The 18,147-nt window shown below is 37.7% G+C and overlaps 4 protein-coding genes and 1 non-coding gene across 6 annotated transcripts; 1 reads left to right on the forward strand and 4 right to left on the reverse strand.

The window, feature by feature from the left end:
* LOC18785612 (putative lipid-transfer protein DIR1) lies at nt 1,095-1,739 on the reverse strand. The gene is made up of 2 exons (XM_007219682.2): nt 1,376-1,739; nt 1,095-1,270 (listed from the first exon to the last, which is right to left on the reverse strand). The coding sequence occupies exons 1-2, from the start codon at nt 1,713-1,715 to the stop codon at nt 1,254-1,256; spliced, it is 357 nt and encodes a 118-aa protein (XP_007219744.2). The 5' UTR covers nt 1,716-1,739; the 3' UTR covers nt 1,095-1,253.
* On the reverse strand, nt 2,433-3,258 carry LOC18786293. Its single transcript, XM_007218437.2, has one exon. The coding sequence runs from the start codon at nt 3,079-3,081 to the stop codon at nt 2,548-2,550; it is 534 nt and encodes a 177-aa protein (XP_007218499.1). The 5' UTR covers nt 3,082-3,258; the 3' UTR covers nt 2,433-2,547.
* On the reverse strand, nt 3,368-3,439 carry TRNAD-GUC. The gene has a single exon. It is a non-coding gene; the product is annotated as a tRNA-Asp (tRNA).
* LOC18785079 (rop guanine nucleotide exchange factor 5) lies at nt 3,765-7,529 on the reverse strand. The gene is made up of 7 exons (XM_007218989.2): nt 6,756-7,529; nt 6,355-6,471; nt 6,080-6,234; nt 5,686-5,760; nt 5,300-5,590; nt 4,653-5,009; nt 3,765-4,555 (listed from the first exon to the last, which is right to left on the reverse strand). The coding sequence occupies exons 1-7, from the start codon at nt 7,075-7,077 to the stop codon at nt 4,064-4,066; spliced, it is 1,809 nt and encodes a 602-aa protein (XP_007219051.2). The 5' UTR covers nt 7,078-7,529; the 3' UTR covers nt 3,765-4,063.
* LOC18785600 (protein GUCD1) lies at nt 9,764-14,855 on the forward strand. Of its 2 annotated transcripts, none has more exons than XM_007218718.2 (10): nt 9,764-10,073; nt 10,827-11,098; nt 11,232-11,356; nt 11,894-12,005; nt 12,432-12,506; nt 12,641-12,729; nt 12,850-12,911; nt 13,298-13,370; nt 14,052-14,127; nt 14,492-14,855. In XM_007218718.2, exons 2-10 carry the CDS (start codon nt 10,937-10,939, stop codon nt 14,567-14,569), a joined length of 852 nt encoding a protein of 283 aa, XP_007218780.1. In that variant the 5' UTR covers nt 9,764-10,073; nt 10,827-10,936; the 3' UTR covers nt 14,570-14,855. The 2 variants fall into 2 exon arrangements, with proteins under 2 accessions (XP_007218780.1, XP_020413124.1); XM_020557535.1 differs by lacking the exon at nt 9,764-10,073 and adding an exon at nt 10,107-10,369.

An 18,147-nucleotide genomic window follows, 5' to 3' on the forward strand; every position in this document is an offset into this window, starting at 1 on the left:
TTTGTACATATCAATAAGTTATTTAACCCAATATCGAAATGAATTACATATAATATGTGTGTGTGTAATATAGATGAACTTGTAACCCTTGATCAGCTCAGGCTCTTCAGTCTTCAAACCATTGTATAAGCTGCAACCCAGAAACCAGAATTACATTAGAAGCAATCAAAATTAGTATGCTAATTAATTAGAAGCTGAGATTGCAATGTGAATTATATCACTGACCTCCACACGTGTAACTCTTGACATGGTTTGGAGTGTTGCAACATTGGGGGTATGGTGAGAGCAATTTCTGGGGTGGCTCCACTTTCCTGGGCATTTTGAGAAAGAGCAATGGCACAAAGACATCTCGGATTTCTGATCATATTTCTCAGCTGCGCACAGCATTTGATCGAAACCTTCACGTTCTTGTTCTTTGATGCAATGTGATAGTCAATGGCTTCCAATTTCCCAACTTGGTGTTGGTGGGTTTTTTATATTCAAAGTGGCAGCTTGATCAAATGGAGCTTCTGTTTTCAGGTAAAAGATCAAATTGAAACTCATCCCACAAGACACAGCATGGATGCAGGTAGAAATTAGACTGAGGAGATCACATTATTCTCTTTGTTTATTGCAGGCTTTGGAGTGCAGCACCTACTCACTCCTTGAGCATTGCCTGGCCTCTCACTCAGGCCAACGAGAGGGAGGGTTAGTGAGTGTTCAATGACCACATTTTGTTACCTAGCTCCTTAAGCTTAAGAGGGGTCAAGGAACTTTTTTATCAGCTTATAAATGAATGGATATTTAACTTTTATCATTTTCGAATTAACAATTTTTATAGGGAGCTGATATTGACATTCCAAAAAAGTCATCACGCATCCCTTATAATGAAATTTTTCCTTTAGTTTTTTGAGGTAATATACATGGCCTATGAACTGAGCCTGACATCTTCGTTTGTTTTGAAATTAATGAACCTGCCATCTTCATTTTTAGTCATAGATGCATTTCTTTTATAGTCCAATGTTCCTTTTATCCGCCTTCCCATCTTTTCTTTCCTTTTGGTTACCAATATAAGCAGCTATGGTTGGGCGCAACAATGGCAACATGAAGTGAAATTTTTTGCAAAGACAGTTAAACAGAAACATTTTATTTATTATTCAGGTGTCTAGATCAGGATGTCATAGTAAAAAGCTAGATGAACTAGTTACAGAGATACAATCTCCAGCACTCCTTGACGGTCCTTGTAGCTGGCACCATAAGTGACTTCGTGATCTTCAGGGTAATGTATATGCTGAAAAATAGAATAGCTAGTGTTAATAAACTGCAAATGAATATGGAAGAAGCATTCAGTAACAATTGGTTTGATAAACGAATTGTTAGGGATATGTCAACAAACCTCCACACTTGAAACCCACAGGACGATCCACAATGTTACATCGTTTCGGAATGGTAAGAGCTATTTCTGGTTTGATTCCTGCACTCTTAGCAGTATTAGAAAGCATCACAGCACAGAGGCAGCTTGGGTTCTGGCCTATCCTTTTTACCTGACTGCAGCACTTATCAGAAACTGCAGCATTTTCATCTTGTGCTGCTGCTGCACAGGGAGCCAGCTTCCAGGCCTCTCTGTCGGGGCTAGATTTTCCACACTCGCCAGCCCCGTAAGCCCCATCGAATTGATTGATGCCCAGAATCACAACAAACGCTACAAGGCACATAAACTTCATTGTAGATTCCATTTCTTCAATGCAGTGCAGAAACACTTCTCAACTTCCTGCTTTATATACTACACCAAGCAGCTCAAAAGGTACTAAGTTACCTACAAATGAAACCCACAAGACATAGTGGAGGTAGCACTGGGAAGGAGGAATTCAATTTGTTTATTGCAGCACCTACTCCTTCAGAAATGGTTTAGGGCTACCTGGCAACTTTAAGCCAATAAAAATTACTGCCCCTAGCTTAAGTGCTTGCCACCATTCCTATACTTTTGTCAGTTCTCCACAGCGGCACGCTACCTCAATCTTTTTTCTGTAGAGTCTAGGTTCAGTTCCCTCTTGTAACTAAGCAAATCTTGTTTCTCTAAACCCCTCATAATCTCCCACCCAAAACATTGCATTTAAGTATTAAACACCCAATCACAATGACCAGCTAAACAAAAAGCACCAAGCAATTAATATTGCTCTATGATGCTCTATGATGATGGCCTGATGCATATAGCATCAGCAATCCATACAGAACAAAAAGAATAATTGTTACATGAACAATTTCATTAGAATATCTGCACTCTCCACCCACTTGTACTACCACTCATCCATAAATTTCATCTCACCAAATCTGTGGAGCATTAATTTGATTTCCCAATCCACCAAAGATTGTTTTTTTTTTTTTTTTTCTGGGTTCAATTATCACACACCACTATACCATTACCACTAGGAGAACAAAAACAAACAAAAAAATCAAGCAAAGAAGCAAGCTTTTCCATTCTTTCAATTGAATTCAACTACTTCAATTTCAAGAAACACAAACCATGCATTAAAATTCTGCAAAATCAGAAGGAATTATACAAAAGCTCTAGCGCGTAAAAGCGTACAAAACGATACAAACATAGATGAGGAGCGCAACGGGGACGAAGATGACAAGCGGGATCACGGCGGCCAAAGTATGGGAGCTCCCGCAACCCAAAGTCCCGAGCTTGATCTGCACCACGTTGATGAGAGCCAGCATCAGGAACACGCACCCGCAAACCGAACCCGCACCCGAGACGAGCATCCCGACCCGGAGGGCGGAGCTGTTGACCCGGGCGAGAAGCTCGGCCGGGTGGTAGGACGGGGTTCGGGTGATCCGGATGGCCTGCTTGAGGGCGACGGCGACGAGGCTGGAGAAGAGGAAGGAGCTGAAGGAGTACACGTGGAAGGCCACGAGGTCCTCCGCGACGCGGGGCCCGGCGCGGCAGGTGGTGGGGTCGTTTGCCTCGATCAGGGTGTTGTTCGGGTCGTTGGGGTCCCAGGTCAGGCCGATGAAGACGGCCAAGGTGAAGAGGGAGTTCACGTTCACGATACCGTCTAGGGCCACTATGTGGACGCTGGTGCCGCCGCGGGATGGCATTTTGGGGATTTCGGAAAGTATTTCACTGACTAGCTGGTAAAGTTGCAAACTTGCGACGTGTTTGTGCAGACAATAAGCAGCAACCGAGTCTGCTTTCTTTCTTTCTTTCTTTATTATTATTTTTTTTTCTCTTTCGTCAAAAAACTGAAATGAAAAGGAAGCTTCCGTTGGTGAAACGACGGAAAGTTGGACGTTTTATCAGTAACAGTGCACGTAATATACACGTGTCACGACTTTAATGGGTTTTTAGTTTAACGGAGTTTAGCTAGACAGTTAAAAAAAATGGCGCCGTTGCCGGGGATCGAACCCGGGTCACCCGCGTGACAGGCGGGAATACTTACCACTATACTACAACGACCTTGTTGACCTATTTTACCATATTGTTTTAAATAAACGCTAACATATGGCTTCGAAACGCTCTGCTCAAATCTTTTATTTGAAAATTGCATCCAAAAGTGATTTTTATTATTGATGATAAACTTGTAAATTTTCTTTATATAAGACACCATATAGATTGAGTTCAAAAGTTTTAATCTTTGAAGGAGTTTCTTCTGTTTTTGTTTTGACAACTCGCTCACTTTATTTAAACAACTCTTCTTTTGGCACCTTGTTTGCTTAGAGTGCTAGTGGTTCCATTCTCCATTGAAGTCAATTTTGAAATTCTTTAGTATGAGCAATATAAGTAAGTCAATAATTTGAACTAGCAATCTCATGTCTATATTCTTTCTGCAGAAGTTTCAACAAGCAATCTAATCTCTCTATTCTCTCTCTCCTTTTAGCTACAATATTTTAAATGCAAACAACATGCAAACCAGGAACTTTAACAAATAGATTAAACTCCCCTAACTCATAAGCGTCAATACTTAGTTACACCAAGAGGTTCTCTATCTTAAAACTTGCACAGCTCTCTAACTGTATCATTTCTTTCCACTTTTTTTCCTCCAGAACTTCAAGAGACGACCATAAGTTAAGAGGCAAAATCTCAGCGGTCAACTTGATGTGATTTTCTCCCATTTTGGTGTGATGAATCCTTCTGACGATCCAAATTTTCTGTGCCTTGTAAGTTTGGTATCGAAACAGACCCTTCCATTGTGTTGCTGCAGATTCTTGCTTTTGTTTCAACACCAAGATAATTTGTCAAGACTCTTCTCACTCCCAAGCCGCGGCGGGGAGGCTTGTCCCTGCTGTTACTAGTGTGGAGAAAAGGAGTCCTTTCTCCCCTTGCAGGGCTAATTAAAGGTACAGGTGAAAAGTTAGCAGAAGCTCTTTTCTGAGGAGTGCTTGAGGGAGGCACCGAATACTGGACTGGAACCTTCTTGCGAGTAATTACACTGACTGTAGCCACTGATGACAATCTATCAGTCTGTTTAGCCAAGTCATCCACATATAATAAATCATCGATGCGAGCCACAATGTTAAATGCCAGGCTCTCCAGAACTCTTGAATAGCTTTCAAGAATGGATTTCCCAACATCCTGAAAAGTATGAAAACAAGTTCTATTGTTATAACAAACATGATGTAAGGAAAACAAAAGTGGAGGAAAGGGTTTCTTGGAAGAAGTAAAATTTAACCTTGTTGCACTGAATCTTGCTCGTGTCCAAGATAGTTTGGGTAAGACAAGGAAACCGCTGCTTCAAGGAAAGCAGGAGGCTTTCAGCTCTTTCTGCCAGCAGTTCTCTCTTATCCACATCAATCACTAGGTCCTTGACCATCTCCCATGATGACTTTGTAGTGGAGCGGTTTGGATTAGGTGTAGGCTTTGAGTGAGCTCTTCGACGCCAGACAAATATTGAGGCTTCAACACGGTTTGCAATCTCGAGAGCAACATGTTCGCTGGACAGGTCAAGGCAATCAAGCAGAAAATCCGGGGAGAACTTATCTGATGTAATATACCGGTAAATTATGTCCCCAAGACAGGCCCTCCCATTCTGATTACAAATCATGAAGAGTTCAATGTAAGATCATCCTTTCATGCTCATCAATTCAAGGGTTCACACAACATCATGATCAATGTCTATCAACTATTATCTTAGAGTGGTGACAGGCAGCACATTTTAAACTCCTAGATTCATATGTGTATGTCACCTCTAGAGTTATTAAGCATAATCTTGTAAGATAAAGCAAGATTAAGAAATAAAGTTTTAGCAATTCAAATATACTATATAACTGTGTAACTTCTGCTTCACTTAAAAGTATAATCCAATGTTGGTTTGCAAACCTTGGGGAGAGTTTCCATGTACGACTCTGGAACTTCCATTTCTGCTAGAGTAATGCTGTTGATAGCCATAGCAGCTTTTAGTATTTGATTTGTGCATTCCCGTGTGTGATGCAACTGCTTTCTTGAATTTTCACTGAGACCATCGGCTGCCACACGAGGTACAGGTAGCCACCACTTCTCCTCTTGCCGTTGGAGTGTTTTGCGGAAAGATGCTGAGCCATCTGCATCTGGGGCTATAACTCCTTGATCGACATACCAGAACTCTGTATTGGTGAAACTATCTAATATGTCCTACATTAGAAAAGACAAAAAAAGGCTCCTTGAACTCATAATGACTTCCAAAAATGAAAACAATACATTGTGAAACAATCAAGGTTAGAACTCACAAGAAGCATATTGTCTAGCTTACGCAGTGCTGGCAGATTCATAAAAAGATCTGATCTGGGCCTGCAAGTCATGACCTACAGAATGCACCAACAGTAAGAAACAAGAAACATTAGATTGATTGCTCATGTTTTTGCCACCGGTTTTCCGTTTGAGATTTTGCACACTTGTTTACCAAGTCATAATGAAATGGGGATACGAGAAAGTTTGGTAATTGAATTTGAACGAAGACCAAAGGCAGAATTATTCTTAAGGCGTAGTGATGTGAAACATCAAAGCTTCAAATTATTAATTTTAATTTTTCTGTCTTCCTAACAAACAGGATAGATAAAGCAATATCTTTGATTGTTTGATAATCACAATTCTGAGCAGAATTAAGACTGTAGGAAGGATTACCTCTAGCTTTTTTCCATCAGGAAATGTTTGCCAAGAGGGTATCAATTCGACAATATGATCACTAACACAAATTAGCCATTCCATCTCTCTTCTCCACATTGATTTCTTTTCAGTAGGCAAGGGTTCCAATCTCCACAGTTGCCCAAAAATGGAAGCTTCATGTCGTATAAAATTTGAATTAATTGAAAAACCAGAAGAAGAAAAAATTGCAATATGAAGTAATTGAACCCTACTGTGCTATAAACCGATTCCAGAGACTGAGAGGACGAACATACCACAAAGATTGGTAATGGCATTTGAAATAGCCATCGCTGTGCAAACCCCTTTACCAGACCCTGACATGTCTTCCCCAAGCAACAATTTTGAAAATCTCTCTCTCATCATATCCATCTCTGTTTGAATTTTCAACAACGCAGAAGGATTACAAAAAGGAAAAATAAGCATGATAAGTCACATGGGATTCTAATAACCTTTTATTTGGTTGCCAGTAATATAAAGGAAAAAACTTTAAACTTTTTGCAATTTGTCTTTAAAGAAGTAGTATTAAGTTAAAGAAAAAGGTGGGGTTGAAAACATAGTAAAGTTTCAAATTTTTGAATGTTGACCTTCTGTTTCAAAAAAAATTACAACTCTTGGCAACCAAGTGAAGCAGAAATTGCAGAAAAATAAATCTAACCTGCAATTTTCGAAGCCAAATCCTTAAACTTCGAATCATCAGCATGGGCTTTTTGTTCTGCTTCACCCACATCTGCAGCAACAGAATTTTTGCACAGTTCAGCTTTTCTTATAGGCCAGCCCAACAGAGGCGGTGAAGAAGGCCCTTTTCTTTTCACTTCCTCAGTGGAAGTCTCAGAGCTCGATCTACTCGAACTGCTCTCCCTGGACTCACCACTCGAATCCGTGAGTGATTCACTTCCAGCCCCATTATCAGCCAAAGACTTGACGAACCCAGTTCTTTTTTTCTGTAAATTCTCCCTTTTCTTGACCAAAGCTTCCATCTTTTCAACTTCTGAAAATGCTTGAGCTGCACAAGGAAAGCAAATAAATTGAGCCAGTGTTTAGCTAGCTCAGCTGCTTTAGTTATGAACTTGATCCTCCAAGTTGTTCCAGCATAGATTTAGACTTTTGCGCTGTACAATTGAAGCGTACAAAAGAATTGCGAGATGGGTTTTGAATTTTATGGAGGATTTATTCAGGAACTGAAGTGGTCATGATTGCTAGCCACAGAGTAACAGTAACAGAGGTTGCAATGGAACCACTCAAGCTGCAAGGAGGGGATATGGGGTCTCTTTCTCTTTGTTATGCCTTTATTCTCCTTTCTAAATTTGATTTGAGTTTGAAGTTCACGACTCATGAGGGTAACTGCCAATTGTCACATGCCATACCAACGTCTCTTTTCTTCCATCCTTCTCTCTCTTTCTCTTTCACTCTCTGAGTATAGAATACGTTCAAAAAATATTATTAAAATATAGGACCATGTAGATGACAGCGTACGGATTTGTGAATTTGAAATTACAAACTCACCCTCTGGCCTATGCATGGTCTTTTTATATAGCTTTGTACTATTGAGATCATGTGCATTGTTTTCATAATTTTCTTACAAAAAAGGAAATGAAAAATGAAGATCACAACTTCATAAGGCAACTTGAAATTAAATGGAACAGGTGGGTTAGGTCAAGATTGAAATTTGATGATCATAATTAAATGCTTGGTTTTGCATTTGTCCTTCCAGTCCATCAACAGTGAGGGAAGGAAGTTTGTTGCCTACAGAAAACCAGACCTAACCTAACCCAACAGGTATCTTTAAATCTCTGATTTTTTTTTTCTTCATTTGCATAGTAGTATTGGTACCAAGTGACCAACCCACATAATCACATAGCAATGTTCAATTAATGGGGACCAGATTGATGATATAGGCCAGCACCATGGACTGCCCAAAACGCAAATATAATTGCTATATTTATATTAATCAGTAAAGTTTATGAATTTCTTTTAATGGCTAGAAACCATAATGCTCATGGTTCCGACCTTTTATAAACAAATATTGTGTAATTAGGTGAGGGCAGAGTATTGAGTGAAGGCAGATGGAGGGTGATTTGGTAATTTAGCATCATCGAAATTTGAATAGGTAGCCGTTTTAGGGAGGGGAGGGTAGGCCGTGTAGGACGAATGGTCCATCAGCTGTTGCAAAAAGCACCTCGTGGAGTATGACTAGATCTCTCTCCCTAATATTATTCTAATCACCTTCTAAACCTTCTTTTTGGACTTTATGCTTGAATTTTAGTAAAAAGTGAAAATCCCACAGTTAAGATTAATTTAGCCGCAAAATTCATCTTTGTGTTTGAGAAAAGTTGCTCCATCTTCTTACAGAAAAGTTAAATATATGCAGAAAAGCTTATACAATTTAAATTGTTCAAAAGAGTCAGGAGGCTTTCATGTTCTTATTAAAATTCTTAAGTTGAATTTATATTTTGAATTTCAACTTCCAACTTCCAACAGAAACAGATTTTTTTATTTTATTTTTTTTCAAAAGGAGGGTGAAAGGGCCTCCTCAGGGCAAAAAAGACCCACAAGTGTTCATGAAGTATGATGACTGAACAGCAGGAGGAGCAAGAGGACTGAAAATTCAAGACCCCAACTGCAAAAATAAACCAACGGCTCAGAAAAGCGAAAAATATGGCATGCATTGTGTATATAGCCGTTTGTGACGGTGAAAGCAATAAGCTAAAATCTTTGACTTTTGGTTTTATGTTATGTGGTACTGGTTGCTTTTCCACAGTTGCTGCATTTTCTTTGCGCATTCATTTCCCTCCTTTTTCATTCAACGATGAGTGTTGACATTAAACATGTAGCATACTAGCATGTAATGTACAGTCCTCACAGATACTCGTACACTTTCAAATTTTAAAACTAACTTCTGAGACACCAGAAAAAAACTAAAACATCTAAAACATCTAGAATCAGAGGGCTGAGCTTATCTAATTTCACAAAGCTCCTATCACTAAAGCTGAGACGCTTAGTTTGGCCAATGTTCATGTGCAAAAGAGATGAGGCTTTTCCTTTATTTTTTTCTTCTTTTGGGCCATTACATTCAAAACAGTTTAAATTTGAATAGGCCTGCAAGTGGCAGACTTTGCAGGCTGGGGAAGGTAGGAGCCTATCTCATTCATATACATTGGACTCTCTGGTGGTTTGAATAAATAGCATGTACTTACAAAATAAGAAAAACCAGAACAAATAGTTTTTGGCTTCTCCGCTGCACTCACGGGTGTCAATCAGTTTGTTTTATTATATATTTTGTTATTTCGTCTTTTATCTATGTATTTTTTATATATATATAAAATTGTCAGACATGGACTTTTATTTCTTTTTGGTTTTTTAATTATTTACATTTAATAAGCTATTATTTGACTTATTTTTTATTTTTAAAAATATTTCCTATTGAGACGGACAATAATATACTAAACTCACACACACTACACGGATGTTAGGACTCGAATCCAAGACCTGTCCTGAATGAACAATTGCTACAAACCACAATACTAATAAACGATAGAGTTGTGTTAGGAAACTTTCTTTCAATTTAGGACAATTTTTTATGTATTTATGTAAAATCACACTAGGTAATGTCCTCTCCCCTTGGTCTTATAGCCCATCAGCTTGAGTACAAAATAAACATCATTGGGCCTTCTTCATCTTCTCTCTTCCACAGTCCTACTTGTCCACTTGGCACCAAACCCAATATCCGTCAGCCCAAAATGGAATTATGATTGTTTTTAGAAACAATGAAAAATAAAACCAGAATTTCTTCTTTCGATCAAACAAAACCAAAATATATTTAACAACTCCAAAAAAAAATAAAAAAACAGGACACATAGAATTTAGAATCTGAATATTTCCAGGCTGGATCCAATCGGACAGGGACAGAAGCCAGACAAGGAATCCGAAGTGTGGATCGCGTCTTTCTCCTTCTTTCTGTTTCTTTTCCGCAAAGGTTTTGTCTTTTTTAATCATTTGCTGTACAATTTATTATTCTCAGAAATGATTGGATTTTGATCTGATGAAGCTGTAGCTGAATTACTTTACCTACCAGCAGCGCCTTCATTTTGATATCTTGGATTGCAAAAGATTGAGCTTTGATGTCTTGTTTTGATGAATTATTCAGCTCTATTATTGTTGATGCTGTTCATTTCCTTGTTATCTTATTCAATTGGTTGATTTAGATGTAAAAGTTGAGCTCTTTGCTCAATTTTTCGACCGTTTTGATTGTGGAAATTCAATCGATTTCGTGTAGGTTTTCAGTTCTATAACTTATATTTGATGATTTCTTATCTAACTCGTCAGAGTGTGTAAAGATACGTTCTTGTGAACCTCCTTTAGCTTCATTTTAATATCAGAAACCATGAGTTTCCCCTCTGAATGATGTGTATCAGCTTCACCTTTGGGTTTTAATTGAATAGTTGATTGTAAAAAAATAAAAAGTGTCAGAGCCAAAAATTTCTGTATGCTGACGACCCAATATTGGTTCATAGATGTCCAAACTCAGCTTGATTCTGTCTCAGATTCTCAATTGTATTAGAACTAAATAGTCTTACTGAAGCTCTCAAATCATAGTCGTTCCCTGGAAATAGTAAATGCACATTATTTGATTACGACATGTTTTTCACAGTTCGAGAAATTGATCTCTCTTTTCTTTTTGTTGTTTAGTCCAGAAACCTGATGTTTTTGTATGTTCAAACTGGAACAGGTTGCAGAGATATATATAAAACCTTTAAATAATTTGGGGGAGCCGCTTTGAGTATTTAAATGTCTGAGCATTAGTGTGGTGGTGAAAAACCATAGCTGAATTGGTCATTCATGTGGCCTTCATATTTACTGTTCAATAATATTATTAAGGCGGAAGATGAAGAAGAATCAGATGGAGAACATTCAAGTTTAGTTGAATCATACCCATGTGGGCAGTCATCGAGTAATGGTAAATGCCATGTTGCTGCCTTGCCATGTTCACACTTTGTTGAAGTGAGTGCATTGCCATTCTGCCCCTACCTTTCTTAGTGATAACTTGTTCATTCTGGACTCTGATACCAATGGATTCGAATTCATTAAAGTGTGGTGTTAGTTTTAATTTGTTTACATGTCTTGGTACTTATAGGTCCCACACATTAATCAGCTAGATTCTTGGGATTGCGGCCTCGCTTGCCTTGTGATGGTTTTTCGGACTGTTGGCATAGACAGCTGCGATATTCAGACATTGGCAGAACTATGTTGCACAACTAGGTGCTCCCTTCTTTACAGAGTCAGAACTTCAATTCCTTCTCTGATAGTCTGTTATATACGTTCCTTTGAGTATTACTCGTAAGAATTTGATCGATGATTATAGGATTCTGACTTTTGAGATTGGTAAAGATATAAAGTGTAGACGAAGAAAGCCCTTCCTCAAGTCTCAACCTAGTGTTTAAAATGCTAGATTCTTATGTGTATTACTAGATTAATTTATTCTTTCCTAAAAGATCTTATTTACATAAGGGCATGCTGTAGTCTATAGCTTATGCATTGTCTTGCAGAAATGAGGTAACAAGCAATACTTGTCCTCTTTTATTCAATTTTCAAACAACAGATGACTGAATGTTCCCCCCTCCCCCCTTGTATTTTCATACAAATTTGTTGTGAAGTTGGAATAGGTATGGAGTATCATAAGAATGCTTGATACCTTCTTGTTGCTAAAAGTTGCAGGTAGATTCCTACTTGATACATCAGTCACATATTCAATATAAGCTTATATGATATATCTGCATGCTAACATATTGTTTGCAGCATTTGGACCGTTGATCTAGCATATTTATTACAGAAGTTCTCTATCAGTTTTTCCTACTACACGGTGACATTTGGAGCAAACCCAAATTATTCTGGCGAGACATTTTACAAGGTGATTTTCTGCATTTAAAATAACGAAGTATTTAAATGACAGTATTTCTTGCTGGTGCGTGTGAACTAGACCATATTGGCTGTTTTCAAGTTCCAGAATGCACTTCTTAGCTTAATTGTCTATTAATTATATATGCATATATCATATGACTTGAGGACCCAAACTGCATAAGCAAGATCTTTAGCTGTCATGATTTCCTGGTGTTAGCTGAAATTTTAATCTTTATCAATGGGTGCCACCTATTTCTGGATGATTTGCAAATGCTACTTATTGTGTTTGGTATGTAAAATAAATGAAAATTTGGACATTTCATTTTATTTGTCCAAAAGAAAATGTTTTGGATATAAAGATTGTTGTTTCACTTTTCTTCTTTCATATACTTGTTCACACATTGATACACAAAGTTTCGGTTCATTTATTCTGCAGGAGCAATTACCTAATGATCTGGCGCGAGTGGATACACTATTTCAAAAAGCACGGGAAGCTGGAGTTAGTATACAGGTATAATTGTTAGCCGCAAAAAGCTAACATATAGACCATAATTTCAGCTCTTGTTGATCTCTTCCCAAATCAAGAGTCGGACATCCTTTTTATTCATAATGTTCATGTTCCAATAAACCTTTTTTTCTTTACAGTGCAGGTCAATCAGTCGAGAAGAAATTTGTTTCTTGATTTTGTGTGGGAAATACATTGCCATTGTATTGGTTGATCAGTATAAATTGAGGTTCAAATTTCTTGTATTCTCTTCTTTCTTTTTTTCCCCTTGATTGGAATGTATGAGATACATGTTAAAAATCGAAGTTCTGGGCTAATGTTAAATATTTCTGTCAAAATTGTGTCACAGTCGGTCTTGTTCGGACGATGTTTTTGTCTCAGACTTTTATGGAAGCAACTCTGGTTACACAGGTAGGACTGTCATGTTTGGTTACACTGGTTCTGTTAGAATCTGAATTAAACTTCTTTATCTGCACAATGTTGAGACTGACATGATTGTGCCTTTTGTTTGTGACAATGTAAAGAAGGTGCTTCAGGGTTGTGATTTCTTTTTATTTTCAACTTTATGGGGGGAGATGGATAGATCTGCTGTACATGTATAACTTGGGCAAAAGAAAGAAAAAGTGGACGTAAATACTTTTATAGAATCATAATTTAACTTAAAGAAGTGCTCTTTGCTGGGATGAAAGATCTTCTTTATGCATCCCATGATTAATCATTTTTGTTCCCAACCACTTTTTAAAGAAGTTTGCATGTTTAGATGAATTAATTGCTGGATAGTTTATTGTTTTTGTTAGGTCACTATGTCATCATATGTGGGTATGACTCTGCTACGGATGAGTTTGAGATTAGAGATCCGGCCTGTTCAAGGTATCTTCATTGCAACTCTTTTGTCTTTTTGGGGGCCCGGGGTATGGGTAAGAAGAAGAAAAGCTGTTATGTTATCTTCTATTCATGCATTTGGGCCATCCTCATTCATGTTGAAATTTCTGATGGAGTATAAATCATGATGATAGACCTATCAATTTGGTGACTATCTGACTCCAAAAACTTGTTGAAATTTGTGGGATATTATGCCGTTAAGAACATGCCATGCTAACAAATTTCTTCCAGTAAGAGAGGCGTCAAAAGTAGAAACTTCCTTATGTTTGTCAAACTTTTAGAGAGGCTTCTTTAACGATCCAGCATTTGTGATTTCTAATGTCCAGCCACAAAAATTATGTTAATTCATGTAATAAGTTCACACTAAGTTCATCATAAGAACAGTTACGAAGATCTATGTACATTAAGCCTGCAAATGTTACTCAGAAAGGCTGTATTATGCTTGAATATAGTTGATAGTGCTGAAGAGGTCAATGAGTTTGGTTTTTCATGGGAGTAGTCGTTGATAAAAAAATCTACTCACACAAGTCTCTGCTTACATGTGCATTCTTTTAGGCTGGGTGAACTTTTGAACTGTTCTATTCGGACAGTCAATTACTAATCTCATGTTTTATTGTGGTCCAAAGTTCTTTTAGCTTATACAAGTGCCCCTTCGGATAAACTGTGCAGGAAACACGAGCGGGTGTCATCAACATGCTTAGAAGAAGCCCGGAAATCGTTTGGCACTGATGAGGATCTTCTCTTGGTAATCCGAAATCAGCCTTGACCTTGTTGTGTGTCTCCCTTGTCATTTAAGTACATTGGGATTATTAAATCGCTAGGTTGTTGGCTCAAACATGGAGATGGGCATTTGTAGGAAACCCGTTACATCCATTTTAGTAATGAATCCATAATTCTTTCCATAATGCACCGGTGAAACCTTTTATGGTGAAGACTCTTTCCACCCGTTTACAGAGCCAATATCAGCTGATATCCTGAAAAGTCAACTCAGGAAGTTTAGTAGATCACAAGATTCATATAAAGAAACTTCTAATGAAAGCACTTATGCATGCACCCCAATAATGGCAAGATACTCTCAATCACTAATTTCGTATGGGATTTCCATGCAGATATCTTTGAAGAGGAGTGGGAAGCAAAATAGCCCCTTAATTCAACGTTCTGCTCGTGACAATATCGATTGCCGTTGACATCTATTATTAGATCCCCTATATATTACAAGTTGATTCACGTATAGCATGTACTAGAAAAGGGGGGGAAATTGTTTGTCTATTATTCATTGAAAACTCTCTCAGTATTATTGAGCAGAGGATTTAGTTGTGCACTTAAGATAACGTGCACACCACGTATACGCCCCGATTAATTGTATATCATGTAACATACATGTATGTATTTTCTATTTCGAGCCGTCTCCAAACAGATTCTCAAGGCTCAATAAATGAAATTCACAGGACCCTTCCTGGTTTTCTGTCTTCATTTTTTTATTTCAAGTTATAATTTGATAAAAGAAAAACGACCATAATGGACTGGATGCACTTGAAATTCTCACTCAGCTTCTGTTGTGATTCAACTGCAAATTTTCAAAAATTCTAGGCCATAGTCATAGGGGGCTGGAGGAGTAAAACTTTCATGTAACATGTTTTATATACCTTTTTGCTCCATCTCTCATAATATGAAACAAGGGATGGGTATGTTTTTCTCGAGCTGGGGACACTTGGCTTTAATACATGCATGCAACTCTGTAGGCTGTAGCCATCGTTTTCATGTCAACTTCATCTTAGTTCTGAGTTCATGCGCTCCTCGTCAGAATTGTAAATGTAGCCCTACAATTAGTATTCAAGTTCAAACATGCTTGAGCCATAAACTAGTTTCATGGGGACTTCGTGTGACCATGTATGTCTATATGCTCCTGTGGTGTGGGCCTAAATGCATCATGCATGTTCTAGATAGATAATATGTGAATTCGAAAGTGCCTGCCGACCTTGGAAGACACACACACACACGCACGTGTGCACGTAGAGAAACCAATTATCCAAGCTGTGTTTTATAGTTTAATCCTCGATTTAGGATACTTAATTTGCAACATTTGAGACACCACTTACCCATGTCTTGTCCTAATAAACTCAACTTTAAACAATGGTTTGAATTAATAATTGAGGCTAAACAAACACTACCCTATAAACAATGTGCCTTCGATTAGTCTAGGGTGAAAATGGAATATGTTGCAGAGACATGGAAGATTGAGTTTAGGTCAAACGGAGGTGATGCAAAAGTGCACTGGCAAATATATAAATATATATATATAGTTCCAAGAATCTGAGAAAACAAAGATTCCGACAGATTAGGCTTTTTTCCCGGAGAACAATGAAACATGTCTCTCCATAGTCCATAACTTGGTATTTTGTGTCACTGTGTCAGTTTATATGGCAATATGGTTTCTATTCTATTCTATGTCTAGCTAGCTGTGCTTCTTTTTCCTTCCTTTGAAAAAGAATGGCAACCCATGCTGTTATCTAGTTCCAAGCCAACTATGTGGGTCAAACTACAAAGTACAATATAGTCACATATTCTATGTTAATATTCTTCTTTTCCCAAGTATAGGTTTTAAGCTCAGACAATCAACGGGGGATTGATTTTATTTTTACTGCGATTATAGGTATAAGCATAAATACTTTTAACCGCTTAAGTTATACGATTCTGATACAAGTTAAATACGTTGAAGGGTTTGTAATCTTGAATTCTTTGTTTGAGTCTGAAGAAGATGACAATCACGAAACAAAAAAACAAAACCAAAACAGAAAAGGAAGAAAAAGATCCTTTGACAGGGCAAATTGTAAGCAGATGAAGGTGCGCACAGCTGTGCCTACTTGCCCACCGAGACTGAGATGGTCTCCATCTCTCTAGGCACTTTTATTTAGTCCAAAGGGAATGTGCTTGCCTAATCAAAAAAGGTACAAAGAAACCATGTGCATTCGCTCTCATGCATTTCTGTCTCACATTAGGCACGCACCGTCAAGTCCTCAGATCAAAGAAATTCGCCTTGTGATAAATTAAGGTCCAAATTCAATGTTAATATCCACAATAATTACTTTCATATTCTTTTGACTATCCAAATTTCAATTTCAGCAAATTCTCAGCACAAACCCAAATTCAACGAATCAATTTTTCCAATGGAGTCTTGTATGCAATTTTTATGACCCAAAAGGATTTAAGAATCTTTGTTTGGAAGGTTTGATCATTCATCCCGCAATAACGCAACGCTTATTATTATTATCTTTTAAAGTAACGGGTATGAGCATGTGATCTGATGAGTCATTTCATATTTTTATTTTGGCTGCTAGCCCACTCCATTTGAGGGTGGATCATGGTGTAACAACTTTTGCATGTGCTAGCTTCACCCTCTAGCTAGTTACTTACATGTAATTGTTTTTCTCCTTCTTTTTTTTTAAAAATCTAAAGGTGAAAGATGGACGAGAGAGAAAACGAGAATCGAACTTTGATAATGTATAAAACTATAAACCTTTTAAGAAAACACATAAGCAAAACAAATTTTAGTTAAAATTTAGTCAAAAACATATAAAAACTATTTTTATGAGCTTTTTATAAAATTTTAACACTAATCATACTTTCTAATTTAGAGAGGCAATTATGAATGCTCTTATTTAACATAGTTCATACGCGTAAAAGAGAGATCCGGACCCGTATGGTATGGTGCACCATTGGACCAAGTCCATCACGCTTCCCGATAGTTTGACCATTGACCAGGGCATGTGAATGTTGATGCTGCTCCTGGTGCTTTCCTTTTGGTTTGATTGAGAGAAATGGTAGCTTCCTTCCTTGTCCGTCATAATTTCAAATTCCTAACACAAATCTTTGAATCTTTGAATATAATCAAAATAGCATAGTATGCATGTGACATGAGAGAGAAAGAGTGGGTGGTGGTGGTGCGGGTCCTAGTTGATCCAATTATTCGAATTTTGAAAATTAGGCAACAAAATCTTCAAAAAGGACAGCATTATAGGTGCCACTTGTCGCCATCACACTCCATGATGCATTGCCGTACATACACCACCATTTGAACATGAACACGAACACAAGACAGACGACAGAAGACAGAAGACAGAAGGCAGAACACAACAGGGATGGAGGAGAGTAAACAAATCTCCCTCTGGGGCTCTTGTTTTCCCTCGGGCGTGGGTCTCTTTCACCAAAAAGGAAACCTAGGCGTTTAAATACCAAAGAAAACAAATTACTTGGGGTTAGTTTACTCGTATATTTTGCATTGCATATTTTCTACATATGGGGGGCCCCCATAGCTGCTATTGAAATTGCCAGCGCAGAGGTGGAGAGGACACGTGGTTGATCTCTCATAATTGAAACTTTAAAGAAAGAAGGCTTACCATTTACTCCAATTGTTTGTGAGGTAGCTGCCCTTAATTATATGCACCACCCACATTCACCTTCTCCCTCTAAATCCCCATCATTAAGAACCTACCAAGCATATATACTTTTATATGACTTTTCTTTTCCAAATTTGAACCTATAATTCAAAGTCTTTGTCTCAATCTTAATGTTACTTCAGTCGAAGCTAATGTGTTACATACATTGTTGAGAAGTTAATAACGCAGTTTCTCTATTCATTCTCTTTTGAATATCTGAATTACTCATTTTGATACGTCACTAAAAACACAATTAGATAAACTAATCTCATACTATATGTTATTTTTATACACGCTTCTCTAATACATGGATGCAATCACATTAGTGT

The sequence above is a fragment of the Prunus persica genome, chromosome G2 (genome assembly GCF_000346465.2).
Source record: "Prunus persica cultivar Lovell chromosome G2, Prunus_persica_NCBIv2, whole genome shotgun sequence".
NCBI classification, from domain to species: Eukaryota; Viridiplantae; Streptophyta; class Magnoliopsida; order Rosales; family Rosaceae; genus Prunus; species Prunus persica.

Coding starts and splice junctions, on each gene's coding strand:
- LOC18785612 (XM_007219682.2), bottom strand. CDS start 1,715: ATGGAATCTACAATGAAGTTTATGTGCCTTGTAGCGTTTGTTGTGATT.
- LOC18786293 (XM_007218437.2), bottom strand. CDS start 3,081: ATGCCATCCCGCGGCGGCACCAGCGTCCACATAGTGGCCCTAGACGGT.
- LOC18785079 (XM_007218989.2), bottom strand. CDS start 7,077: ATGGAAGCTTTGGTCAAGAAAAGGGAGAATTTACAGAAAAAAAGAACT. Junction 5,761..6,079: donor CTGATGGAAAAAAGCTAGAG/GTAATCCTTCCT, acceptor TGCATTCTGTAG/GTCATGACTTGCAGGCCCAG. Junction 5,010..5,299: donor ACATGGAAACTCTCCCCAAG/GTTTGCAAACCA, acceptor ATTTGTAATCAG/AATGGGAGGGCCTGTCTTGG.
- LOC18785600 (XM_007218718.2), top strand. CDS start 10,937: ATGTGGCCTTCATATTTACTGTTCAATAATATTATTAAGGCGGAAGAT. Junction 12,730..12,849: donor GTTGATCAGTATAAATTGAG/GTTCAAATTTCT, acceptor ATTGTGTCACAG/TCGGTCTTGTTCGGACGATG. Junction 13,371..14,051: donor AGAGATCCGGCCTGTTCAAG/GTATCTTCATTG, acceptor TAAACTGTGCAG/GAAACACGAGCGGGTGTCAT.